This window comes from Sardina pilchardus, chromosome 16 (genome assembly GCF_963854185.1).
Source record: "Sardina pilchardus chromosome 16, fSarPil1.1, whole genome shotgun sequence".
Taxonomy (NCBI): domain Eukaryota; kingdom Metazoa; phylum Chordata; class Actinopteri; order Clupeiformes; family Clupeidae; genus Sardina; species Sardina pilchardus.
The window spans coordinates 14,764,162-14,790,777 of record NC_085009.1 but is presented as its reverse complement, the minus strand read 5'-3'; the positions used below and the strand labels follow the sequence as shown (position 1 = coordinate 14,790,777).

General features: G+C 46.0%; 2 protein-coding genes across 2 annotated transcripts; both read right to left on the bottom strand.

Annotated features, from left to right (window-relative positions):
- Positions 1-629: 629 nt before the first annotated feature.
- Positions 630-6,048, bottom strand: LOC134059742 (sex hormone-binding globulin-like). Its single transcript, XM_062516223.1, has 8 exons — positions 5,922-6,048; positions 3,972-4,063; positions 3,673-3,862; positions 3,226-3,387; positions 2,921-3,092; positions 2,267-2,412; positions 1,396-1,621; positions 630-1,229 (listed from the first exon to the last, which is right to left on the bottom strand). The coding sequence occupies exons 1-8, from the start codon at positions 6,012-6,014 to the stop codon at positions 1,087-1,089; spliced, it is 1,224 nt and encodes a 407-aa protein (XP_062372207.1). The 5' UTR covers positions 6,015-6,048; the 3' UTR covers positions 630-1,086.
- A 4,302-nt stretch (positions 6,049-10,350) lies between these two features.
- zbtb4 (zinc finger and BTB domain containing 4) lies at positions 10,351-24,398 on the bottom strand. The gene is made up of 2 exons (XM_062515801.1): positions 24,040-24,398; positions 10,351-19,345 (listed from the first exon to the last, which is right to left on the bottom strand). Exon 2 carries the CDS (start codon positions 18,901-18,903, stop codon positions 13,885-13,887), a length of 5,019 nt encoding a protein of 1,672 aa, XP_062371785.1. The 5' UTR covers positions 18,904-19,345; positions 24,040-24,398; the 3' UTR covers positions 10,351-13,884.
- Positions 24,399-26,616: the final 2,218 nt, after the last annotated feature.

Sequence of the window (26,616 nt, the reverse complement as noted above, 5' to 3'; positions counted from 1 at the left end):
CAGTGTCAGAGGCCAGAGAGAATCTCTAAGGGAAAATGTAGTGTCTTTAATAGATAAATAGTCTGAAAATTGTATATATGCATGACATTTTTTTATTTTTTTTATTTTTATTAAATATGAAAAGAATTTGTGTGTCTGGTTTCACAAACCAAAATAATCAAATATCATTATGGATATGGCACGCACAACAACACCTACACTGACTCTCAGAAAACAGTGAAGGTCATATAGGTAGCATGAAGTATTACTGCATGGTTGAGGGTTCATCTAGTATAATTTCTCTTTTGTTTTCTTCCATTGGTAAGGCAGGGGTTGTATACTGTCTACCACCTTGTGGTCATAACTGAAACATGTTTTCAGAAAAAGAATGAAAATTAGTACAGGACTGTGACTATTTCAGCCCTTGATCTAGTTGTAGGCTCAGGCTGATCTAATGGTATCACTTTCCAATACACACAGTATATTTTAACTGTTCTTGACTTTGTATGCAGGCAACAATGCAACAAGCATACAACAATAATATGTGTGAATAATATCTGAATTAAATGATTGTGTTATGTCATGAGCCAATATAACCACCTTTAGACTAGTCTGTGTTTCACAAGTAAGCCAAAAGAAGAGACAGAAGAAATTATGAATGAATACATTAATTGATGTTTAATTTCAATAGGAACATGGACAACATTTAGGTGAGAGATCTGTACATGCTGAGAGATGAAGTTCTTTCTCGTTAGTAGTTTGCTAATCTCTGCAGAGAGGTCTCATATGCATCAGGCAGTCAGGATACAGAAACAAAGTCAGTGCACCAAAGACACATTCAGTTGTTTCTCACACATTTATACCTCACTTTGTATCATAATATCATTGTATCGTTCTATCATTGCACCTCTTACACAGCGCACACACATGAGTTTGTCAATACAATGAGTTCATTAAGAACCAAGGACATTAAAACCGGATAAGAACATTTCTATGGTCATACAACACATGATTTGTCATCTGCACAGCAGTTACCGGAACAGTTTACAAATGAAAAGAACGTTTAAGAACAAGATGGGTCCATCTTTGTCATCTTCCCCTCACAATTTAAACAGGGCAGCTGTAGGAAGACACTTCCTCATCCTTGAAAAAGGCCGCATCCAAATCAATTTTTTGTCTTTGGACATAAATTGAGTCGATACAGCCCTCCAAGTAATCAGTACCACTGTTGTCAATATCCAGCTCTGATTCTGAAAGAAAGTGAGTTTAAAATGCCCATGTTTACTTTGATATGGCAGCATACACCATGAGTGCTAACTGACATGATTGAATGAACATTTTAATGTTATGTTTGCAATGATCTCAGCTAGAGATTTCCCAGTTCAGTAGTGGTTGATATTGACAAAATAAACTCACCTGCTAACATCCCACCAAAAGCGAGACGCAGCATTCCTGCATTCCACTGTGTCAAAATATTGCTATAGTCACCCTCAATGTTTAACTGCTGCTCAGATTCACTTGAATCAGGTTTTCTTGCAAATGCCACTGAGTCTTTTTGGATGATCACATTAAAAGAATTGAAGTCCTTATCAAACTTCAGATGTATGGGAATGGAATCTGTGTCCACTTTGAAAACGATCATCTGGAATAAGAGAAAAAGGAGGCATGCAGTATCTGTAAAATTAGTGAAGGCTTAACAGACCTTTTAAATAAATGGGGAAACATGCACAGAATTATTAGGAAACACTTTTGGTTTAGCCCTTTATGCTAGCTGTGATATACTGGCTGAAGACTGTAGAGTGGATTAGCATTAATGGATACAAATGTGAAAACACCCCTGCTGAAAAACAGTTGGAAACTAGCTTATACTGGTAACTGGTTTTAGCTGGTCTTTGCTAGTTTTCTTCCAGCTTCTGCTGGTCTATGCTGGTGTAGCCACCAGGTTAGGCCACCAGGTGGACATACTGCCGTGACCATCTGAGGAAGCGGGTCATGCTGGTGTGACCACAGCCAGTCATGTAGGATAGAGCTGGTGTAAGATGGTCATCATAGGGTGGTCAAACAAGCTGTCAATCAGCAAACCACCTTAAGCTGGTCAGGTTGGGGTTTTTTTTCAGCAGGAATGATTAGACATTCAGAAATTGTTCATGTTTGTGGTAGAACTGACCATTTCTGTCATTTGTGAGGAGCATTTCATTTGAGTAATTTATGCTATTGAATTAAGGCACTGAGGCTCATTTAGGAGTTAAATAATACAGTAAATAAATACAATTAATCTGTTTCTAACCCCAGCTTCGATGTCCTCAGCCAGGCTCAGGATTGTTGAATGCGATTCAAATGACCGCATGGAAAGTATGGTCCCATTCATTCTCTTTGAAGATGGATTTACAGTTATGATGATCTTCTCTTCCTCTGGATCAACTCTAAGAAGGTCTGTTTGCAGAAGGTTTTTGGTGAGTTCATATGAATTGATAGTAGTATTCTATGCCACTTTATACTTTTACTCCACTGCATTTCAGCGGTAAACATTGTATTTTTCCATTACACCATCCTTTGTTATTTGTCATTATAATGCATTTCCGCATTAAACAGGAGACAATGTGCTTAGTGGAGTTGTTTTTTGTTTGTTGTTTGTTTTTGTTTAAAACATCCAAAAATGTCATGAACACCTATGCTCTGTGTTGTCCAGATATTCACTGAAGTTAGCATACAAACCAGCTAGCACCGGGCCGGCTGTCTTGTAATGCCATGGTATATAGTATATACAGTAGCATATGTGGCCACCACATTAAGTACAGTAATTACAGTACATGTCAATGGAAGAGCTCTGCATGGGTTCGTTCCAGACAAAAGATCAAATGATCAAAATCACATTTATTTTTAATAAATAATTTATCATTAATTTAATTTGCTACTCTGTTCCTACTGAAATGATCCTCACCAGTGGAGTTGAAAAGAGCGAGCCCATAACCAGGGAAGAAGCTTCCCTTTTTGATGTCAGGATAGCAAGGCAGAACGGCCGCATTCTTCCTCCTCCTTCGAGAGGCATCCCACGATTTCTTGACATTCAGCCAGCGGCCTCCTTGAATACACGCGTCCAGCAGAGGATTGAACTAAAAAACATGCAGGAACAGGAAGTGACAAGGCCAGGAAATGAGACAAGAGGAATGAGCCAAGTGGTATAACAAGAGGTAAACAAACCAGAGGAATAAGTATGACTGTAAGAACACGTAGTAGGCTACACACTGGGATGAGAATCTTCTTTGGGTTGATCAGGATGCCTCCGAGGGCCAATCGCATGTATCCGTCCGTACCGAAATCCATATCATGAGAGTGCACGCCCATCGCCAGCTCCCGCCTGCCATCGACCCTCAGCGCCACTGTCTTTTCTTCGCTGTAGACTTGAATCTGTCAGGTACCACATAGACACAGTCAACAATCCAGATACAACAAGAACAAGAACCGATTCCCATGTCTTTGCTGAAGATGCACTCTTCAATAGTTATAATAGTGGCCAATTGAAAACATTAGTTCAGTTTTGTTGAAAGGATTATGAGCGCTCATTTAAACTACTGTAGCCTATTTATTAAGGGATTTATAGCTTTACATGTGCAAATCGGAAATCAATGCAGCAACATTTGTAAATGCTCAAGTAATCACCAAATAGTCAGACCCAAGTAATATTAGGCCTACCCTATGCCAGATGCCATTATTCAGTGTGCGGCCACCTGCCACAGAGACCAAATCATCTCCCTTCCCAATCTGCATCTCTGGGACACCATTGCGTAGAGAGAGGATAAACCAGTCTTCCCCTTCATTTGTATCCCCATAGAATAAGACACCCTCCGGATCAAAAGTCCGAAAAGAAAAATTTGACATGGACCTGTCCAGGAAAGATGAAAGACATTGTTTACAATTAATCTTGTGACAAAGGAAAACACAGATTAGGTCACAAACTCAAAAAAAATAATCCTGTGCAGAAACAGACTAACGCTGTGATTTGAGCGAGTGGGATGGAAACATTCACAGCAGGAGTCCAGATACGATCTCTGTTACCAAGATTGATGAGCCCTTCACCATCGATCTGTCCCCAATGAATAAACAGGAAATAAGATATTAGATTAGTTTCAACTTTATTGTAATTGTGCAGAGTACAAATACAGATATAAAGAAATGCAGTTATAGTGTCTAACCAGATGTGCAAAAAAGCAGAAAAGTGCAGTGTGAACAGTATAGCTAGGGTAGTGCAGTGTACACAGTATATGATATATAGTTGTGCTCATAAGTTTATGAACCCATGCAAAAGTTGACTTAAAAAGAGGAATAAAAAACATGAAATAAAAACATAGGCTTTTCTATCTATGTATCTTAATGCTTTAGTTAAAAAAAGAGAACTGGCCTTTAAAAAATAAAAATCTGGCTGCCTCAATGGGAATTTAACATAGGGGTGTCCATACGTATGCCCTGTATTTTAAAGAAGAATGTATTTATTTATGATACATTATTCATTCACTAAGAAAATTGGTGTCCTTAAAGGGATATTCCGCCATTTTTGGAAATAAGCTCATTTCCCACCTCCCTTCGAGCAAAACAATTGATATTTACCATGGAACTACACTCTCATCTAGCGTAATAATCAAGGCAACTTACAAACTACTGGCACTACTACTGCTTGTTGTCTATGGGGACTATTTTCAGATGCTGCGTGATATCACTGCGCCCATGGTCAGTTACCCTGATTATTACGCCAGATGAGAGTGTAGTTCCATGTCAAATCAGCTTAGAAAAACACCAGGTTTCATTTTCAGTTGGTCTTATTGCACTTTCTAACTTGAGAAGAGACACGTTTTAAATGGGAAAATTACCGGAAATCTTAGTCACTTTTAAACATGATGCTAGCAGGCGAGATGCTACTGGTCTAATCCGTTTCAATGACCTATGCTAGGCTGAAGCCAAAAGTTGTATCGCCAGACTCACAGAATGGCTGGATGAACGGGGAAAAGGTAAATAGCAATTGTTTTGCTCGAGGGGAGGTGGAAAATAAGCTTATTTCCAAAAATGGCGGAATATCTGTTTAAAGGTTGGATTTTTCTTCTTTTTTTTTAAATGAAGGCATTAAGATGATTTTTATTCATTTTTTTAGTCAACTTTAGCATGGGTTCATAAACGTATGAGCACAACAGTAAAGTGCAGAGTATACAGTAGTTAAGCAAGAGGCATACAGTAAGGATATGTGCAGTGTATTAACAGTAACATTATACACGCATAGTAAATATGGATATGCAGTAATATAACTACCCAGGTTGCAGTTTAAACCTCTGGTGCAATATGAAACTACAAGAGTACTAGGGTCACTGGTCAGATTAAAGCAACATTTAATCACTTCATGACGAAAGATGTTTCACAAAATCAAGAATTCTGCGTTAGTTCTGGCAGGCCGCGCAGTCAAGCCCCAAGCCCGCTGTCAGCTGCTGTCAGTTTCTTATCGGCTATTCCAAACCCAGCCCACATCAGCTGTTCGGCTCAGCTGATCGTTCCCTTCGCTCACAAGTGGTCTCTCATTAGGGCGCCTTATTTAATCTGCATCAGTCTGTTTACTATCATTGCTTTCTCTGCTCGCTGCTTTGCAACCCACCTCCTCCCCAGCTCCACCTCAAAATGTTTTAATTTTAAATAATGTCATAATGTTGTCATTGTTGCTTGCTCTGTTCTAGGGGGAATAGAGTTACTCTCCCAGTTTTAAACTGTGACGGTAGCCCCTGAGGATGCTGCTGTTCCCTGTCTTGGCTTTCCATGGAGCTCATGGAAAGACAGGGAATTTCTTCTGAACAGAGCCATACCGCCAAATACAAAATAAAGTTGGTTTAGAAAGATATTTCTGTCTTGTGTATTTTTGACTTAAGTGGTCCTGACAGAAGTACAATTAAGTGTTCAGCACTTACCTGGTCTATCATGGCATCCACAACAAGCCTTCCTGGTGGAACGCACAAAGTTGCCAAGGCCAGCACCCCTAGAATAACTCTGGTCAGCCCCATTTCGGAAGAGATGTGTTGTCCTTGTGTAGACCAACAGACATCTGGTGGTCTGTTTATATATCATCAGGCTCTCAATCTCACCAATAAAGGCAAATGTTCAAAGCTGGGTGGCCTTCAATGTGCTTGCGTATGTATGCGTGGGTGATTGTGTGTGTGGATGAGAGAGAGGTCAAAGATTTGGATGTGTAGGGAACATTTTGTTAAGTTAAGTGATTCATGAGGTAATACACATTTACTTATTTCTGAAGTGATATGTAGAAATATATAAATGAGCTACATGTGGTGGGTCATTCTATAAAATGCTTGCCTTTTCCATTACATTATTAAACATTTCCATTTGAAAAAAAACTTATTTTCAATTCATCCACAGCTTTAAAGACACAATCACACTCCAAAAAATCATATGTGCCTAACTCGCCATTCTTTTTTTTTCCACATTGAAATTTGATTTCATTCACTCTAAACCCAAATTAGTTGTCATTACTAGATCATTGCGTGGAAACCGATTGCCTTAAACCATTCTAGTTTTGGCAAAACATAAAACTAAACATGTTAAGTTGTGTCAACAATCTTATGTGGATGCTGTAGACCAATTAAGCTACATAAATATTATAGGTTAAGGTTTGAATATTAAAAAGGCTCATTAAAATAGGCTGTAAACTAAGTTCTGTATTGTTGTTTCATGTTGAGATTACTGTATTAAATTAATTGTTTTATTCAATGTTGAAGAGAAAGAATTCATCTCAATGTAGGAATGTTTTTTATTATTGATAAATTAACAACCAGCATCAAAACTCGTAAATAGTCCACATCCACTGTAGGCTATCTCCCAGATGAAGAACCTATCAAACAAAAGAACACAAGAAAACAAACTGTGATCGTTTACTCCGTTTACTGTAGGCCTAAACAAGTCTGCTAAATCATCACCATGAATGTACTTCAGCTAACGTTAGCCAAAAGCTAACCAAACGTGTGCTATTGTTAGGCAAGACTGAAACACCAATTTCAACGATAAAGTCTGAGTTATGCTAAATCTAAAGCAAGACAAGTACATTTACACAAAAATACACGTGTTAATATTATAAACTATGATCTGCCAAGGCCGTAGTCACCATAGACATTGAGGGGGACGTGTCCCCCCCAATATTCAGATACGACCAAAATGTCCCCTCCAATATTCGGACATAGAAAAATAAATTAATTAAAAACGCTACAGGAAACCAACGATCTGTTCACTTTCAGTTGATAGTTAGTGACTAGACTAGACAACAGCATATTGTTTAGACAGGAGACAAATTTAAGGCATAGGTGCATGGGCTCTTTAGATCAACTACAGTATAGGCCTAGTATCTGTCTGTCTACTGTAGCCTAGGCTACAATGTTTTCAGCGCAGAGAAATTATCTGCGACACAAAATGCAAAATGCTCACCCATTCTTATATCGGATTGCTCACGAAATTCTAGTCACACTGATGCATGTCACTTGACAGAGCACGAGCTTTCTGGTGGTAGCCTATCAATGTACATTTAGCCTACACAAAATAATATATTCTTCTATCTGCAATAACCATAGGCCTACGCAATAACTCGCGAAAGAATCAAATTGCGCACCAATTATTCTCTGGTGGAGTTCAAGCCTTTTGTACTCTCAAACCTCTTGAGAGTACAAAAGGATTTGAATAGTTGGCATGAATGGTATTTCATTTATAAGACTCAGACTGATGTCCCCTACAGAGGACAAAAATGAATGGCCGGGTCTCAGCAGGATATAGGACTATACTCCTGTGCAGAATATTATTCTCTTGTCCACCCAGTGGCACTGTGACCTGGTTCTGAACTTCCCCCAGGGGTTAAGCAGTTAGGTGTATTTTCTACCTTGCGACAACCCTTGCGAAATATTTGACTGTTTGCTCTGGGTTGCGTGTGGTTTGGTGGTTGTTTAGGTGTGTGTAGGTGTATATTTTTCTTTGAGTTCTAGTGAAAAAGTATGTGCACATCCCAGGTCAAGGTGCAGAACAAGGGTAAATCATAAAAAATGGAAAAAGGTTTGCACACTTGAAATCCTTCTTTTTAGTTTTATTTTCTCTTTAGCACAGAATGACGTTTCGACCGTGTGGTCTTCTTCAGATCATATATAGCCTATATATTTCTTTGACCATGTCACAGCTGGCACTGAAGATTGTTGAAGTTGTTGACATAACCATGCGCCTTTTTCCAAACTTTTCTCTCTGCAATTAAATGTATTTAAACTACAATTTTGCAAGTGATATTACAAATAGCCAGTAGGGACGTTTATACTCCTACACTTATATTATCATCAAGTAGACTAAGGGTGTGTTATTATTGATCAAAATAAGAGGGAGAAAAGGGAAAATGTGATCTAATCATATCAGATTTACTATACCTGTGGTGTATTCTATTTGTGTTGTTTATTTACTATACCCTGCTGTATTATATTTTTGTTGTTTGTTTATTCTACCATATTGTATTTATTCTACCGTATTATATAGCACATTTTAGGTCTCCTAAATGTAACCCCTCTATGGACTAGCAGTTTTGCTGCCACAGATGTGCTTACAACGGATTTCTTGTAGAAAACCAACCGAGAGCCACCAAGCAACCAGTGAGCAAAAGGTGTGGCTGAGAGCGATTATGTTTAAGTTGAACGCTGAGTTTGAAATGTTGGTGAAATATATCTAGGGCAGCTTGGAGCGTAGCACAACCCATTACAGAGATCACAACACATGATTGATATGATGTGTTCGAACTAACCTCATGCAATGCTGTGGAGGACTTTTTGAGTGGTATGTATCCTCATTAGAAAGGTGTTGCACACTGCTTGGATACTCTTACAGTCAGCAGACTGGATGTATGCAATATATGCTGTGTCAATGTGTGCAGATGCTAAAACATGCAACTTTTAGTTGAAATTATTAATTAATTATAAGAATTAACAAAAGGTTGCAATAGAAACAGACAGACAGAACATTCTTCACCTGGACATCCTACAAAACATTACACTAATTAAATGTTAGTGATTGCTTTAAAAGACCACCAATGATTTTAAACTTCAAACAAGTGTCCACCCACCAGGAGAAAGATGTTTACCAATGACGCCTGGCCAGACAATACAAATTAATTTTACAATGAACAATTACAAAACAATTACACTCTTTGCACAAGGAGAAGTGAAGTCAAAAGTCTGGTTTATGAGGCTATTGGAGGACAATCTCACAACAGCCCCTTTTCAAATTACCCCCTACATAGAGGCATAATGTCTCTTCAGTCTTAAAATAGTAGCCTAATGAAATGACTATTAAACCAAAAACAACAACTAAACACATAAAGAGATAAGTGACCTAAAAATAAGAGTTTACGGGTTAATTATAACCTTATAAGCTATTCTATCGATGTAGTTGTGAGGAGATCAAACTCCCAATAGACTTGCTTAAATTTATGCTTGAAAACAAAGAGTTGAATATAATATATTGTAATAGGCGATGTTATAATCAATGTATGTAATATATTGTAATTTAATGTAGCCTATGTAAACTATTTTTCACAAAATTCACCATCGTTATCATTAAATGGTTAGTTTTCATACCCCGGCCCCCGCTAGCATTTGGGCAAATAACGTTGTACAATGCCACTTGCTGAAAATGGCAGTGATGTGTAACTGTGCACTACTTACCACCGCCCTCTAGTGGGAGGGAGACCATGTTACAAGGACAGCAATTTTGAAAGGATAAACCAAAAGGCTAGTCCAACTGCTTATTCCTTTTTCACATTTTTCCACATTTCCACAGAACTTGAATGTGGGAAGTATCTAACTACAGAGGTCAAGGAGAAACACAAGGTTGCCTCAATGCAACAAGCTGTTCTGTTCTCCCAGCTAAACACAGGTGGGTGTATTGGAATTATTTGGAAAGATTTGGTGCAGGTGGGTGTATGTTTGTTTGTTTGTGAATGAGGGGGAAGGGGCATCTAGATGATTTGACCATGCAGATTTGTACTTTGACTCGCAAACTCTTAACTGACCAAAATGCAGACCAAAATGTAGTCTGTAGGTAACTCCAACTTACTTTCACAGCAGGTTAGATAAAATATGTATTGTGAGTAATAACTTTTAAAGATATTGGACACTTATCCTGTGTGACGAGAATGTTGGAAAATTAACGTTCTAAAGTGTATCTGGGTTCAAGGTTCAACATGGAATTTTAGAACCTTACATTGTTGCAGAACACAACCTTTTGTTAGAATGTTTGTTAGAAACCCTGCTGAAGGGTTAAATAGCTTTGTTCTGTAACGGAGCAAAGAAATAAGATCTCCTCTTTATGTTGGGTCGTCAGGTTAATACTTTATTCATATGATTGTAGCATGGAGACAGAGAAAGAGATAGGGAGAGACAGAGAACGAGAGATAAAGAGGAGAAAAACCAATGAGAGAAGTAATATTAAAAAAATAAAGTTGTGGACTTGTTTGGGTGTTTTGTGGCTACAAGCCTTTGCATTAAATAATAACACAAAGTCATCAAAAACACATACTTTTTAAAGCCCTACAGTGCAGGCTTCTAAAACTATGGCACAGTATCACATTAACATGTATACGAAACTTGACAACTTAGCCACACTCATCTAACTAAAGTCAATCTCTTTGCGTATTCAGAGTGTCAGCAGCACTCTTGTTTGATATCTCAAGTTATCCCCACTCTGCAGGCAATCATGTTCAGTGGGGCCATACATAAATATCATTACCAGAACAAGACTTTAAAAGAATCAGTAAAGCACAGACTACCATATCACAAAATCCCATCTGAACTGGCAGGTTCTCTGTTGTCAGATACGTGTGAATGTAACATGGCAAAAAAAAAAACATGGTATGGGAATGATTTCAGAATAAATTGTTTTTTTTGTTTTTTTGGCCAAACAAATGTATGGATTCATGATACATATTTCTAGATTTTTCTGTTGTTTATGTTTGTTTTGTTGTTTGTTTATCTCATGAGAGTAAAGGGATTGAGGGAGGTAGGGAAGGCCTTTTCAAAGCAACGCAAAACAAATCAGGACCTACCAAAAACAGGGCAAACCCCAAAGGGATATGGTGATTGTTTTGGTTTTTCTTTTATTCTCCACTCACTCACTCACTCACATACAGTACACACACACACACACGCACGCACAAACACACACACACACACACACACACACAAAAGGCTTGTAACCACACCCAAGCAAACCCACGTCGGCCTCTACAATTGGTCAGGCTGTGCTTTGTACCCTCCGGAAACGAACAGTGTTGCGGTTTCATCGCTCGCTTTCAAACGCACTCACACTTCAAAGGCAAGCTGTAAAATGTTTTGGAAATGGCCAGGAGAGGGGGGAAACGGGGGAGGAGGACAGTTAGAGGTGTGAGTGGAGAGGGGGAAAGGGGTGAGGAGGGCAGTAGAGGTGTAGAAGGAGAGAGGGATGGATGGAGGGAGGGAGGGAGGAAGAGGGGGCGGCGTATAATTGGACAGCTTCCATACTGATTCAGACAAAAAAAAAAAGTGGCAGCTGTTCTTTTTTTGGTATTTAGATTTGAAATATATATATATAAAAAGTTGAGGGTGGGCGATAAAGGGATGTGGTGCAAAGTGATCAAGTGATAAAGAAAATAAAAGTAGTAGTTTGAAGTTTCAGGGAAAAAGAAGAGCTGAGAGACTGTGTTGACAATAGCAGAGGAGATGCTGTAGGCAGGTGCTGCTCATGCGTTGTGAATATTGAACCCAAGTTTCTTGTCATGTTGCTAAGACTACTGTAGATATACCAAGACTTCATAATGGTTCATTACATGTTATTTTTTTTTTCAAGTCAGAAAACAGATTCTATTCCATCTACCATAGTGTTTTCTCTTATGATCTTCATCAACCTCAGGACTAAAATTACATTCATATTTATGTATACTCAAAAACCCTTTTCGCAGAATCCTTGTCCTTCTACCAAAAGGGGTTAAAAATTAAACAAAAACAAAACAAATTATCTGGTATAAAAATCACAGAGAGATATACATAACAGAAGAAAAAAAACCTCCCAGCAGGCTTCTAGGGGGAACTCCAGTACAATGGACTCTAAGCCCAACCCCTACTGAGACACTGTCAGGATCGACTGACGTCATCCCTGTTGTCCCCGTCGTGGCGCAGCAGAGGGTTAGAGAGGAGCTGCTAGTGGCTAACGGAAGCGCAGTCTGGGAAATGGCAGAATTCTCTAGAACATCTCTGCCACTTACAGACTGGGTCAGGTTAGACTTAAAGGAGCTCTCCCTGTTAGCCCTCAAGAATGGAGGAAGGGGGAGATCCGTCCATCTATTGTCACATTTTCCTTTTTTTTTTCTTATTTTTTTTGGATTTCAGGAAAATTCTTATAATGACACCCATAGCAGGTACCTTTATCTGTCCATCTTTCTGACCGTCCCTTTCTCTCTCCCTCGTTTCCTCTGCCTAAATGCTCTCAGACTCAGCCAAGTCAAAAAAGAGTGTGTCTTTGGTTGGACACCAGGGGGAGCAGGGGTACGAAAAGGCCACTAACTATAAGGTCAATAATTGTGTAGGCTAATTATTTATGCCATAAAAATCCACAGAAATGAGATGAATAGTAAGAGGACTGGAAGTACCGGAACCAGCTAGTCTAACTGCTCTTGGTTATTGGCCAGTTTGTATAATACATGTTCAAGATAGTGAAGCCTGAAGCTGCATACTGTTTTCCTGTAACCTATAAGCGAGTATGATGATAGATTGATCCAGATTGTTGTTGTGGTATGTTGAAAAAAGGCCTCAGTCAACATAGATTTGTGTCCCCTGGCCACCGCGGTTTTTGTTAGTGTTTTAGAGGCATCAGTTATTGACAATCAGGCACAGACTTACTTTCAGCCTTCAGTTGCTCTGTAAAGCCTGACAGTGGAAGGGTACCATCTAATGTACACACTTAAAAAGACCTACAAGAGGCAAATCCATCTAGCATAGGAATGATATGACGTGCATACCTCAGATCTCTATGGAATGGATCAAGACCTACATAGCTGAGAATAGCCACATATGTTAATAGGCACACACATGCGCGTGCAAATCTATGCACACAGGCACACGCGCACATACACGCACGCACACAAACAAACAAGCGCACACACACACACACACACATACATACATACATACATACACTACACACACACACCCTCTAGTACAGCCACATCCACATCAACTCATCATAGTTTTGCTATCTGACCCCATTTATGCAGAATGACATAACCAGCTTATCCCTTTCCTTTCCTAATACATTTAGCCTGCATTTGAGGTGTTCATATCATTATCATCATTATTGTTATTCATTATATCAATATTATTATAATTATTCGGCTACAGTGGGAAGCATACTGAACTAAACTGTCGCAAAAAACACACACCCTGTTAGCTGTTATATTCTTATTATATCATAGTTATTAACAGAAGGAGTCTGAGAAGACAAACAATCAAGCTCTACAGTTACTACAGAAAGATGTGACTAAAGGAGTGGTGTGCAGGAGGCACATCTGACCAGGAGGAGAGAGGACGGGAGGAAGAGCAAGAGTCTTTTCCCTCTCAGGCCTCCTCTTCAACTTTCACTGCCCTTCCAAAAGACCTATTCGTCCCTTTACCCCCTTTCTCTAAAATTTCCTATGTCTCATGGCTACTTTTACAAAAAAGAGAGGCAAGGACTGTCAAGTGCTGTTAGTTTTACCAAAGAGCAACAAAATAACAAAGCAAAAAACAAAACAGTAAGTCCTCTGCCAAAAGGCTTGGTCTTCTGGTTTTATTTCTTTAAATATTCCTTTAGAGATGCAGACTCTAGAATGTTCTCCTATGGGTTGGCACTGTCCCTCTTTTTGCCGCTGCCACTGCTGGCCCCGTAGAGGCTGGGGTTCGCCATCAAGGTGTGTGGCGCGATGCCCGCGTAAGGGGCAGTGGCGGCGGCATAGTTGAAGAGAGCAGGCAGAAAGGGCAGGGGCTCAGCCTTGTCCCCTGATGCCCCCATCATGTTCAAGGCCATCGGCAGGGTGGCTAGGTTGTAGGGGTAAGCTAGCAGCTGCGGGGCACACAGTAGAGGGTATGGGTCACGGTAGAAGGGCAGTTTGGCCAAATCTCCTGGAGCAACCATCTTGCCCAGTGACGCAAAGGGAAGGGGGCCGGCAGGGTAAGACATGAGAATGTTGTCCTCTTGTTTTTTCCCAGTGCGAAAGCCTGCGGGCATAATCAAGGGCAAAGGGAAGTCCTGGATGGGGTAGCCTCTGTTGTCCCTTTGGGGCTCCCCAGGAATGCTGGAGGGAGTGCTCTCCTGCTTCTCCTCAGACACCCTGGGGAGCAGCAGAGCATGGGCCGAGGGGCGCTCGCTGCCCCCCGCCGAACTTGTTGGCAATATGAGCCCCTGCCGGCCAAGCCGGCGGGACTGCTGCGCCTCCTGTTTCGCCCGCGCCAGATCTGCTGCGCTCGGGGAGTGCCGGGGTGACTTTGAACGCCTATGCAAAGGGTTGCTTGTAGTGGTTTGAACGACGGAGCATTTCGGAGACGGCGCTGGGCTCACTGGCTCCTCTTTGGGCACCAGTAGAGTCATCTCCTGCTCCCTGTGCTGTTGTTCGATCTGGAAGTTGGGCAGCCCAACAGTGTGTTGCACCCTTTCCCTCTCTCTCTCCCTTTCCCTCTCCTCTCTCTCTCTCTCCCTCTCCCTCTCTCTTTCCCGTTCCCTCTCCCGCTCCCTCTCTCTCTCCCTGGCCAGGATGGTTGGCATGGTAAGGTCCTGTGCTTCGCTGTCACAAGGGCTGCTGCAGGACAAGGCAGGGACCCTGAGGTCCTGGGCCTCTTGTGCGTCGTTAAAAAGCATAAGAGGTCCCCTTTTACCCTGTTTCTCTGAATCTAAGGAGCTCTCACGCTCTACATTTGCCAGCCTGCTGGGCTCTGTTGTCAGGTGTATGGCTAAAGCATTGTCAGCTTTTACCTGGGGTTTAGCTGGCATGACAGTATAGCAACTATTTGGCCGCTCTGTCAGTCTCTGTGCAGGACTGCGTATCCTCTGATCAAGAGCATCCAGGCTTTTCTTTTCAGGTGTTCTGTAGTCTAAGCACTCTGCTCCATTTAGGACCAAAACACTGTGCAGATTGGGTGATGACAAAAACCTATGGCCATCTGCCGCCGAGTTGGGGAGGCTGTCTGGGGTGGCTGGCTTTGTACATTGTGGAATCGGAGGGGGGCTTTGTACACTCTGCTGCGGGCTTTGTACTGTGGGACTTCTGTCGATGGTCACCGCCTCTGGGACATCGGAGGCCTCTGACATTTGGTTCTCTGCTTGGGCCTCACAAGGTTGGCTCAGACTAGACGACTTAACACATTCAGCGAACACCTGCTTCTGCTCTTGTGGTGTAGTTAATGTAGTGTAGTTAATGACCGGCGTTTCTTGCACATGGTCACTGTTGGTCTCTTGTGGCTCACTCTGAGACCGATCTGCCAGTTTTGGGCTCACACTGAGCATGCTCAGTTGGGCCTCCGCTGCCATGGCTGGGCTGCTTAGCTCATGCCTCCTGAGGTGGCGACTCAGTGCTGTGGCTGTCTTGCACACCTTGTTGCAATGCGAACAGATGTTCCTGGTGAAAGGTTTCCGGCCCACTCGAGTTGGACTGTCCTTCTCTGTGATGTCTCTGGCCTGGTCACTGCTGGCATCTGTCTCCATTGCCTCATGCCTGTCTGCAGGGGGGCTCTTGAGACACGGTTTGGGGTGCTGGGTCTTCTGATGCTCCTCCAGCTTGGTCTGGGAGCGAAATGAAGCCTGGCACAGCATGCACACAAACTCCATCAAGTGTGTCAGCTCGTGCTTGTCCCGCTTTCTCGCGCTGGAGAACCACCGGCCACAAGTGCCACACTCAGCCGCTGTGCCTCCCACCGACCAGCTCCGGTCCTGTTTGTCAGTGGACGATGGCTTTGAGGTTTCCAGGAAGGGCTTAGAGTCAGAGGAAGGCAACTCAGGTGTCAGCTGGCTCTGTTCTTCCTCCACAGTGTCTTTATCCTCTTTCAAAGGACCAGGCGCGTCTCCATTGTTCACAACACTCTCTATATCTTGTTGCATGATGTCGCTCTCCTCCTCCTCTGTCTTAAGTGCCTGGTCTTCCCCGTCCACTCCATCATCTTCTGGCTCTTCCGGCTCCTCTTCCTCCTCCTCCTCCTCTACTGGATTGTCTGTGTGGTTTGCGAGTCTGTCGCCTCGCAGCGTCCGCCTCAGAGATCGTTTGTAGTGTAGCTTGCGCTGCCAGCTTTTCACCTTCTGCATGTGCGGGGCTTTGCGCTTGGGCTTGTAGGAGTAATAAGGTCTCCAGAGGTTGTCCTCTCCGTCCTGGTCGCTGTCCTCCTCTCGCACCTCCTGGCGGAAGTAATACTCCCTCACCTTGGTCAAAGTCTTGGGGGTTTTCTTCCGGGGCTCCCCCTCCACCTCCTCCTTGCTGGAGCTCCGATGGGGGCGGTGTTTGTGGCGGTGGTGATGAGTGTGCCGCAGCTCCCGCTGATCCTCAGCTGCGGAGGCATCGCCCTTTTTGGCTTTGCTGGTTGAAAGGTCTTTGTCCCTCATGAGGTCTGTCTCAGAGATGCTCCGTTTGACGATGGCCTCCTCCCCGATACGCACAGTGATCTGGCACAGCGGTCCCGTGCCCTTAGCTTCGGACGTGCCGCCGTGGCTGGATGGCTTACTTGTGTGAGAGTCATTTCTGCTGTGCGACTTGCGCACCTTGTGATGAGCTTTCACTGTCCCTGTTTGTTTGCTCTCTGTGACGTCTGTGGGTTCTGAGGCATTGCCCATATCCCTGTGGGTGTCCGCGTACTCTTTCTGTGCGAGTTTCTTTGTTGACCGCTGAGTTCTTACCAGCGGCTGCCCACTAGGCAGTGGGGAGGTGGAACTGTTTGGAGGGCTTTGTGCACTGCTACCAGTTGAGATCTGATTACTGTGAACAATTACAGAAGACGAGACCGCTGTGCCGTGCACGATGACGGACGGCTTACTGTGTCCATAGGTGATGACCGAGGAAGCAGCTGTGGTCGGACTGCAGTCTCCCTTGGGAGGCTTGGGAGCCCTGCCACTGCCACCAGCCGGCCCCAGTTCGGACATATCTCCCTCTGGTCCGCTCACTGGCATGCCTGCCTGGGCGGCAGCCAGCTTGGCGATTTCGTCCTGACCCAGACTCAAGCTGATGGGGAATGCGTCTGGGTCAGCCTTCAGGCCTGTCGGGTGAGCATCAGCAAGGAGAGCCTGCAGTTCACCAGCACCCAGGTTGGTCGGCAGGGCACAGTCCAAAGACAGGGGGTCCGGCAACAGACCGTCCACCATCGAGTGGCTGTAGGTCTTGTAGGGCCTTTTCTGGGAACGCATGGGCAGCAGGCGGTACAGCTTGAGGCCGTTGACTTTCTGCTTATAGCCTCCATTTGCGGTTTTCTCACTGGAGATGAGGCTGGGGCTGATGCCGTGTACGGCCTTCTGGTGGGTCTTGAGGTTGTAGTAAGTGGGGAAGGCCTCCCAGCAGAAGATGCACTGGTAGCGCCGCTCCCCTGTGTGCCAGATCTCGTGCTTGGTGCGGTATTCCGCCAGGGCAAAGACTTTGTCGCAGTAGTGGCAGGGGTACTTCCGGCGCCAGGAGTGGACGTTGGAGTGCCGCTTGAGGCTGGACAGGGTCATGTAGGAGCGCTCACACACAGTGCAAAAGTATATGATGTGACCGTCCACAATCTTGGCAAAGTGATCGTCCTCAGTGATCAGCCCCTCCTCGTGAGGGAATGAGACTCGGTGGCGCGCCAGAAAGCCACGTCCTTTCTTCCGGCCAGCTCCGGTCATGTGACCTGGCTCGGCCGACTCGTCCACCCCCACTCCTTCTCCTGCCTCCCTCTCCCCTGCCTCCTCTCCCTCATCCAGGGGCTCCTGTTTGGGCTGGATGGGGAGAGCTGGCAAGGCCTGCTTGCACATGGCCTCGTGGGACTGCAGTCTTTTGTTATGGATGAAGGCTTTGCCACAGTGGCGGCAGCTGAGGGCTCGGCTGCCGCGGTGCAGCCTCATGTGGACGGTGAGGGAGGAGGCGGTGCTGAAAAGGCGGTGGCACACCCCGCACAGAAGCTCCGGCTTCAGGATCTCCTGGGAGGCATCACCAGGCAGAGAGGGAGCAGCCGGTGCAGGGGGAGGAGGAGGAGGGGGGCTGAGGGAGAGGGGAGGAGGAGAAGGAGGGGGATCACCCAGGCAGGCAGCGTTCAGCTCCCTCCGTGGGGTCTCTCCATCGGCTTGTTTGCCTTTGGAGCTGTGGTCCATCCTCCTCTCTGACTCCCTCGCCCCCTGGCCCTGGAAGGCCTTGGTGCTCAGTTTGAAAAGGATATGTGCTGTCTCTGTCGTCGAGTGCTCTGGGTTAGTGCCATGTGGGAGGCTCCCCCCGGAGGCGTCCCCTGAACAGCCCTCCGCTGCTCCGGCGGGGGGCCTCTGAAAATGGGGATCAGGACCAGCTGCAGGAAAGGGTGGAGTGGATTTAGAGTCCTTCCTGACTGATGCAGAGAGATCAATGAGAGAGGAAGAGGAGGAGAAAGAGGCAGAGGAGCGGGGAGCGGCTGGCAAGTTGTGGTGTTTCACTGGCGTGCGGGGCAGCTGCTTGTCCGTGAGGGAATCCATTTTCCTCATGCCCTCTGCCAGGCTTGTGTCATGCCCCGCAACAGAGGTTGGGGAAAGAGGGATGGGGCAGTGGTTTTGCGCCATGGGGACTGGCAACCCCGCGCTGAGGGGAAAGCGGAGAGATATTTTTGTTGTTTGTCCGACATCTCCCCGGTTGCTTTCCTCCCCCATCCTATTCCCTTTCAGTTTTTTGCTTTTCATTTGCTCGCACTCCTCAATCCCCAATCTGAAAAGTCCAGAAGGCACCACGAGGCTGCAGTCTGCCGCCTCGGACAGATGCCTGGCACCTCAGGGGTCTCGCTGGGAGACACGAGACGCGTAAATGTAGTCCGGCAGGCCGTAGTGCCCCACACCGGAGGCAGGAGGGCACCACCACTCTCTCTGTCCCAGGAGTGGCGATGGACGAAAAGGAAGTATCCAAGGGAGTGCTGGTGCCAAGGGAAGACGATAGACGATGGCGGTACAAGCGGCAGCTAGGTCGCTCCGTTGGGCGTGGAAGTCTGTGTTGTCAGCGGCGACGAGTGTGACGTCAAGTGGCAGGCCGAGGTCGTTCAAGTGCCCGTGATTCAGCTCAGAGAGAAGGCTGCTGGCGTGATGGGGGTCCCATAGCTCCACCTGGGACACCATGGCACTACCCCCAAACCTAAAAAGGATAAGAAGATAAAAGGATTAGTGCGGGCCAAGAAAAACACAGAAACAGAAAGTGCTTCAAGGTCATATTAAGAAGGCGTTTGAGCACAGTGACAGTGACTGTGATCTAAATACGTTGTGCTGGCAAAAATCCTCTGCCCATAATCAAAAACAGGGCACAAGACCGTGCCGAAATAGACAGAGCAGAAAATGAGGAAAAGATCTATGCTAATCGCACACAGGCAGTTGGGGCATTGGGTGAGGGGGCAGAGAGAGGGGAAAGGAGCACGGCGTTTGCATTTTGGCGTAGACAGGACCTGCATAAGGAATCTGAACACCGCTCCAGTACGATCGCGACATCTGGAAGTAGAAACCTAGGACATATAGGATCCGATTTGTATACAAATCAACAAAACGATTGTTTACTGTAATGCCGTGTGGATTTTGGAATACTTGGTGCGTATTTTTTAAGCTTGTTAGGAACCCACACGATAACCTTACGTGTGTGTGTGTGTGGTAGGAGGAGGATTAGGTGTGTGGTGTTTCTCTGCGTATGTGTGTGTGTGTGTGTGTGTGTGTGTGTGTGTGTGTGTGTGTGTGTGTGTGTGTGTGTGTGTGTGTGTGTGTATGTGTGGAGGGGGGGAGGTTGTTTTTCCATTCTGTGCATCCGGTCGTCTCTGTCGCAGTGAGGCCTGAGAGAATGAGCAATGGCGATTTCCATTACCACGCAGAGGGAGAATGCTGCGGACATTTGTGCAAGAATCCCTCGCTGCGCGCACACGCCACTCTAAAGCCACCCCAATGTAATGCCATCTTATTGTGATTTTTTTCCAAGTATACCTATTTTTAAAACAGTCTAATCAGCCCGGGTTTATGGCACTAACGATGCAACCATAGAAAAAAATCCCCAGTCATGCTTTTCTGCCTGCGTTTTTCTGTCAGGCACAGAGGCAGGCAGGCAGGCAGGCAGGCAGGCCTCTGTAAAATTCCACAAGCGGCCCTGAACACACAGAAACTAGGTCAGCACTGTTATTGCAGAGAAGAGAGGAGGGAGAGGGAGAGAGAGAGAGAGGGGAAGAGAGGGCAAGTGAGGGAGCGAACACGCAAGAGAGAGAAAGAAGCAGAGAGAGAGAGAGACAGAGAGAGGGAGAGTGAAAAAGGGCGAGAGAGTGAGCCAGCCTCCAAACAGGAACACACAGACACACTGGCAGAACACACACTCACACATGCAAAGGTTTTGCCTGTAAACAACCTCCTCAAGTCGACAGGTTACTAGGAACCCACTGATGCTGGGAAGCGAACACTATAGGCAGAAAAGGAAGCAGAGGGCTCATCAGAGATGATCAGAGGCGTCACAAGACTCTTTAACAAGCCTGAAGAAGTGGGTCCGTCTAAAAAAAAATCAGTCATTCGGTGTGTACACACACAAAAAAAAAATCCACCAGATCCATCCAATCAGCAATGAGCTCTTATGTTGACAGTGACACGCTTCCATTTGGAGCCAAGGGAAACACACAGGAAGAAAAGAGGCTGTTGACAAAGGTGCGGATATCCCAGACAAATTAGCAGGAAGTTCATGCTAATGAGAGGGCCGTCTGTGTGTGTGCCATGCTGCCCAAACATATGGCGAGATTTACACTGGCCCTGTCGTGCACCTGTTGTGATCTAAATGGCAGTCAGTCGGGGAGATAACCAGACACGACGAGGGCTAAAAATGTCACGATTTCATCTGGTGTTTGCGTCGCTGACGGGAAAATGCGTCTGCCACCCCCGCACTCATCTCCACGCCTCGTGTTTCTGTGTGTGTGTGTCTGTGTGTCTGTGTCTGTGTGTCTGTGCATGTGTGACGCATGCACTGCTTCTCCTCAAACAGTGCTCCACACAACAGGCTGGCCAAGCGTGACAGAGGCCCCCCCACCTCCAATCTCTCTGTCCCCCCCCCCCCCCCCCCCGCCACACACACACAATCCTCCCACACACCCCTCAACCCCACCCGATACAGAAATGCTCCCCCCTTTCACACACACCCATCTAAGCCCCAGCATGGCGAATCCCTAACCCCCCCCCCACTCCCACTCCCACTCCCACCCCAAAAAAATAACGAGGGCCAGTCCACATTCTTCAGAGCTTTGGGGTCTCCTGTAAAGTAAAATGAGGGGAAATGAGGATTTGGTGGTCTGCTTCCTGATGATTCACAGGTAAAGAGGAAGACAGGATTTAGCAAAAAAAAAAAAAAAAAAATCAATAAACAAATATCATCAATAAACAAGTGAAACACATGCAGGTTGAGGTTGCAGAGTGAAGCGAACGGATGCAGGAGACCTTTTTTTCAGTGAGAGAAAGAGAATGGAAAGTTCAGTTTAAAAAAAAATGGCTGCTTCAACAACAACAGCAGCAGCAAAAACAACACACATGCACGCACACAAAAACACATGCGCACACACACACACACACACACACACACACACACACACAAAAACACATACGACTGGAATTCAACCAGAAACAGGGTCTCGGTTCTCACACGGTGGTTGCGCCTCACAACATACACCGTTCTGGTCATTCCCCAGCGGTTTTGAGGTGAAAGGAGAGAGGCCTGTGTGTGGGCATTGTGCGTGGGGGTTAATGGGCTAAAAGTTTCACGCTGCCCCGACAACAGGGCACCGCCAGGAGTGCGGAACTAGACGAAAGAGACATGGAGGTGTGTGAGCCCCTGCCTGTTTCCATGTGGGCAGCCCAGGGGCGCCTGCCTGGCCTGCCTTCAAGGCAAAGGGGTTGGGCTCCACACACACACACACACACATTAAAAAAAAGGTGGGGATGGATGGGGGCTGGTCACTTATGAGAGGCCTGAACTCTACACAACCCCCCGGCCAGAGAGCACGACGGCAGCAGGGGCCAGCCAGCTGAGATCAGTGGTGGGGACCTGGAAAAGGGGGGAAGATAGATGGAGAGAGAGTTGGGCTTCAGGAAGACAGACAAGAGGACAGAAAGGGGGGGAGTTGGGTGGGTTGGTGTTTGTGTGTGTGTGTGTGTGTGTCTGGGGAGGGTTTACATCATGGTAACTTCAAACACAAACTCCTCCATGTATGAATTTCATGGTTTCCTTGTCTTTTAGAACCTACGCAGCATATCTCAGTGGCTTTTTTCCTCTGGCTAAACTGTGGTATCGCTGCGATTTTGCATGCCAGTCGGAGCTCCAGTAAGCCTCCCCCATGTAAAATGCGCTGCTTTCCATGGTCTGTTAGGTTTCAACCCAGCAAGTAATTCCCATAATTCTGTCGCTGTAATGGAATCATGGGAAGAGTTTGTGAGAGGGTAGGACACAGAACAGGAGAAAAAAGGGAGGGGGGGGTGTTCAGGGAAAGTGGGAATGGGCATCCTGATGGTGACCCCGCTGGAAGTCATTTCCCCCCCCCCAAATCATTCCCAATGTGGCTCCGGCAACCTGGCCTAAGGGAATTAGTGCTGTGGTCTCGCTGGATTGGCACAGAATGCGGTTCACTATTTCTTACATGAAAATTGGCCGGTACATCTGGTCAGACTTTTTTTGCCATGCATCAAGCGGAGCAGATGGCACATTGGGGGAAATGGCACAGGCTGGTGTGGCCCGTGTCGGCTACCCGATAGCAGTGGAGCGCTTTACAGGCAGAGGGAAACCACTTTGAGGAGAACGCACGGCTTTCGCCTCAACGACCAGCCTTGCGCCGTGACTTGACCTCTGACCCTTTTCGCTGGCAGGCATCATTTAGGCTCATTTTCTCCGGTGTCGAGAATGAGAGCTCACCACAGCAGGCGAAAGGAATGTTAGGTTTGGTGGAGCGTGTTTTTTTCTTCTTCTTCTTCTTCTCCTTCTGAGAGACCTGATTATAGAACAGAGAAGCAGGAACGCAAGTGCAAAGGGGCTAAGGAAATAGCAATAAGGCTGCGTGACGTCAGTGTGCCTTCCCAGGTTTAGCAACAACACCTCCCCACTCTACTAACCCCCCCACCGCCACCACCACCTCTACCAAGCCCAACCAAAAGAAAAGCCAAACATATGAAGGATATTCCTAATGACGCAGCAGCCTCTGAAGAAACAGGATAAAAAAAAAAAACCCAGAAAAAAGACCTCACTCTCGAGCTGCAAGAAACAAGTAGTACAGGTCTGATGTGCAACCTGCCGCTGTCTTATTGTGATGATAAGTTGATTGAAATTGACCCGTTTGAGGCCGAGCAAAACCAACAACAACAACAAAAAAAAGAAAGGTTCCCCAAAATACAAAACCCACGTCATTTCTAATGTCTCTTATGACGTGCGCCACATCTCGATCCGGAGTGGCTCGAATCAGCGTGGAGGTGTCCGTATTTTAAAAAAAAAGAATGACAAAGAAGTTTCTGCGTATTTTGCCAGAATTACTGCGCGAGTCATCGGCCCTGAAAAAAGAACTGCGTGTTCGCCAGCGAGACAGGAGAGGATAAGGGAGACAGGCCCTCATTAGCACACACACGCACACACAGGCATATACACGCATAAGCTGATACACACACACACACTCACATACATACACACATACTAACAAAAACAACAACAGCAGCAGCAGTACTTCAGTGATAGGGTAAGCAAGAAAACCTAGCAGGGAAAGAGAGAAGACAAGCAAATCTGCTAACAGCTCCCTCTACTCACTCTCTTTCTCGGCTAGGCAAGCACACAACAAGACAACGTACCTCGGAAAACCTCCTGCTGCATCTCGGCTGCGATGTGTTCTCTCTCTCTCTCTCCCCCTCTCTCTCGCTCTCCCTCTCTCTCTTTCGCTCACTTGCTCGCCCTTTTTCTGTGTGCGCCCGTCTGCGTGTGTGTGTGTGAGAGAGAGAGAGCACAGGGAGAAACGCGCACACGCATACACACACACACTCGCACACACAGGCAAGCAGTGTGTAGAGACAGAGGGCAGGAACGACTCTCACACTCTGAGTCTCTCTCTCCCTCTATCCCCCCTCCTCTTTCCCCTTCTCTCTCTCTCTCGCGTTGCCTCTCGCCTGCTCTCGTCTCTCTCTCTCTCTCTCTCCCTCTCTCGCCTGCTCTCGTCTCTCTCTCTCTCCCTCTATCGCCTGCTCCTGCTCTCTCTCCCTCTTTCTCACTTCAGTTTGCCGCTGACACATGATTCTGGGTGCTTTTTCTACTTTTTTTCTAGCAAGTGAATTTTTTTTTTCATCAACGACACCCCCCCCCCTCTCCTCCTGCCCCCCAACCCCCCCACCACCACCACCCTCCCCAACTCTATTCTGATTCCAATCCTCTTTTTATTTGGAAGTATTGTTCTTCACAAACACACACACACACACACACACACACACACACACACACACACACACAGTCTGTCTCACACACAGACACACACATACACGCACACACTACTTTATATACACAAAGCCTGGCGATAGAGAAGGAAAGAGAGGGAGTAGGAGGGAGGGAGGGAGTGAGGGAGGGAGGGAGAGCGAGAGGACGCCATTTAAGCAGTTTGTTACGAGCACTGCCAGTCCCCAAAATGGCTGAAAACAAACAGGAGCTGTGCCAACATAAAAAAAGCTTGGGCACTGGGAGACACAGAAAGAGAGAGGAGATAAAGGCGGAGGGGAAGAGAGAGCGCAGGAGGGAGAGAGCGAACGAGCAAGAGAGAGAGAGAGAGAGGGACAGACAGACAGACAGAGTCCAGTGTGTGTGAGACTACCGACAGACAATACCAGGGTGGAAGCACTACACTTTAAATAAGTGAAGTTGAAAGGACTCGAGGACGAGATCAAAGCGACTGAGAGCGAGAGAGAGAATGAGGGCCAGGGACACACCGAGCTTGGGGTCATGTCTCCAGCCCCTGACTCTCACCATTGACTCGAGCCTGGCTGAGCGGCTGGATGGGACAGGTCAGCTGTATCGTATGGTATAGCCATGGATTCACAGGACCCTGCCTCTGGCCTTGTACGGTGATTACATGGTCCCCTTCAGCCCCTGATAGCCAAGCCTGGGCTAATGGAGCAGCCCGTCTGTCCTTTAGTGCCATGCCATGGCTGGATGTGGCTCATGTGCATTCTTGGCTACAGACCGCAAATACTGAAGAGGCACTACGAAGGAGAAGATGAGAAGGAGGGCAAGCAAGAGAGAGAGAGACAGAAAGAGACAGCGAGAGAAAGAGGAAGAGTGACCGTTGGAATATTCATAAGCCTTCTTTTTTTTCTGTTCTCCATTCTTTGTGGCATTTTTACCCCCTCACCCCACCCCACCCCACCCCACCCTCAACCACCATCAGCACCCCCACCCATTTCACGTTCCTCTCCTGCTCTCTCTCTCTCTCTCTCTTTCTCTCACTCTCTCTCACTCTCTCTCCGTCTTCCTCATTGTACACCAGCCCAGCAGACTTGTCTCCATGGGAACTGCGCCGGGATTGGGTGTTGTTCCTATGACCTCTCTGGCTTTTGGAGGAACTTTGTTGCTTTCTCCGCTTTTCTTCCTCCCAATACACTCTTTCTCCAGAGGAGCGATGGACTGTGTATGAGCATTAGTCCGTGATTGGACGCTGACTGTATTAGTCGTCTAGCTTTACACATGTTTGAATTATCCCATGGACGGAGCCAGCGACCAACTCTGTATTCCAGAGAAGTTTCAGCAGCGCACTCATGTTCGCTCTTCCTAAAAAGATCACCACTATCCGCAATGGGGATTTAGTCATGGAAAACCATCTGCTGATCAGCGAATTATTCCCTCCAAATTTCAGTTGAGAATAATTTTCCCCCCGGTCAGTGAGAGACGTTACTCAAATGGTCATTATTATCCCCCCCGCTCCACCCAGGTTGAAAAATGAGCACCAGCATGAGACGAATTTACGTCGATTCCATCTTCCATCTTTTCAGCCAGTTTGTGTTTAACTAACCTTTTCTTTACAAAAACAAAGCCGAAAATGTTCTTCCGTAGACGTGCATCGGCCTTGGGACGCTTTTGCATGCTACTGATCAAAGGACGATTTTTTTCTTTCTTTTTTTTTCTTGTTTTTTTTTTTCTGGAACATGACATCTGGGTCAGCGGACACTTAGTGAGGCAGTGGGCCGCAGACTCACCGCAGCGTGAAAGAGGAAAAGACATGCAGGGCTGGTCAGACCAGGCCTCCTGGTGAGTATCTGGGGAAACGAGTGGAGAGAGGAGGGAGAGGTGGTGGAGCTCAGGGGGTTTGGGGTGGAGGTGGAGGGGGTGGTGGTGGTGGTGGTGGGGCACGGTTAGGGAGTGAGAGCCCAGAGGGGCAGCGGCGAGCGTGA

Excerpts from the sequence above, each read along its gene's own strand:
- LOC134059742 (XM_062516223.1), bottom strand. The coding sequence starts at position 6,014 with ATGGGGCTGACCAGAGTTATTCTAGGGGTGCTGGCCTTGGCAACTTTG. Across the intron at positions 4,064-5,921 it reads TGGATGCCATGATAGACCAG|ATCGATGGTGAAGGGCTCAT; the intron begins GTAAGTGCTGAA and ends CATTGGGGACAG. Across the intron at positions 2,413-2,920 it reads CGCTCTTTTCAACTCCACTG|ACCTTCTTAGAGTTGATCCA; the intron begins GTGAGGATCATT and ends TTCTGCAAACAG.
- zbtb4 (XM_062515801.1), bottom strand. The coding sequence starts at position 18,903 with ATGAAAAGCAAAAAACTGAAAGGGAATAGGATGGGGGAGGAAAGCAAC.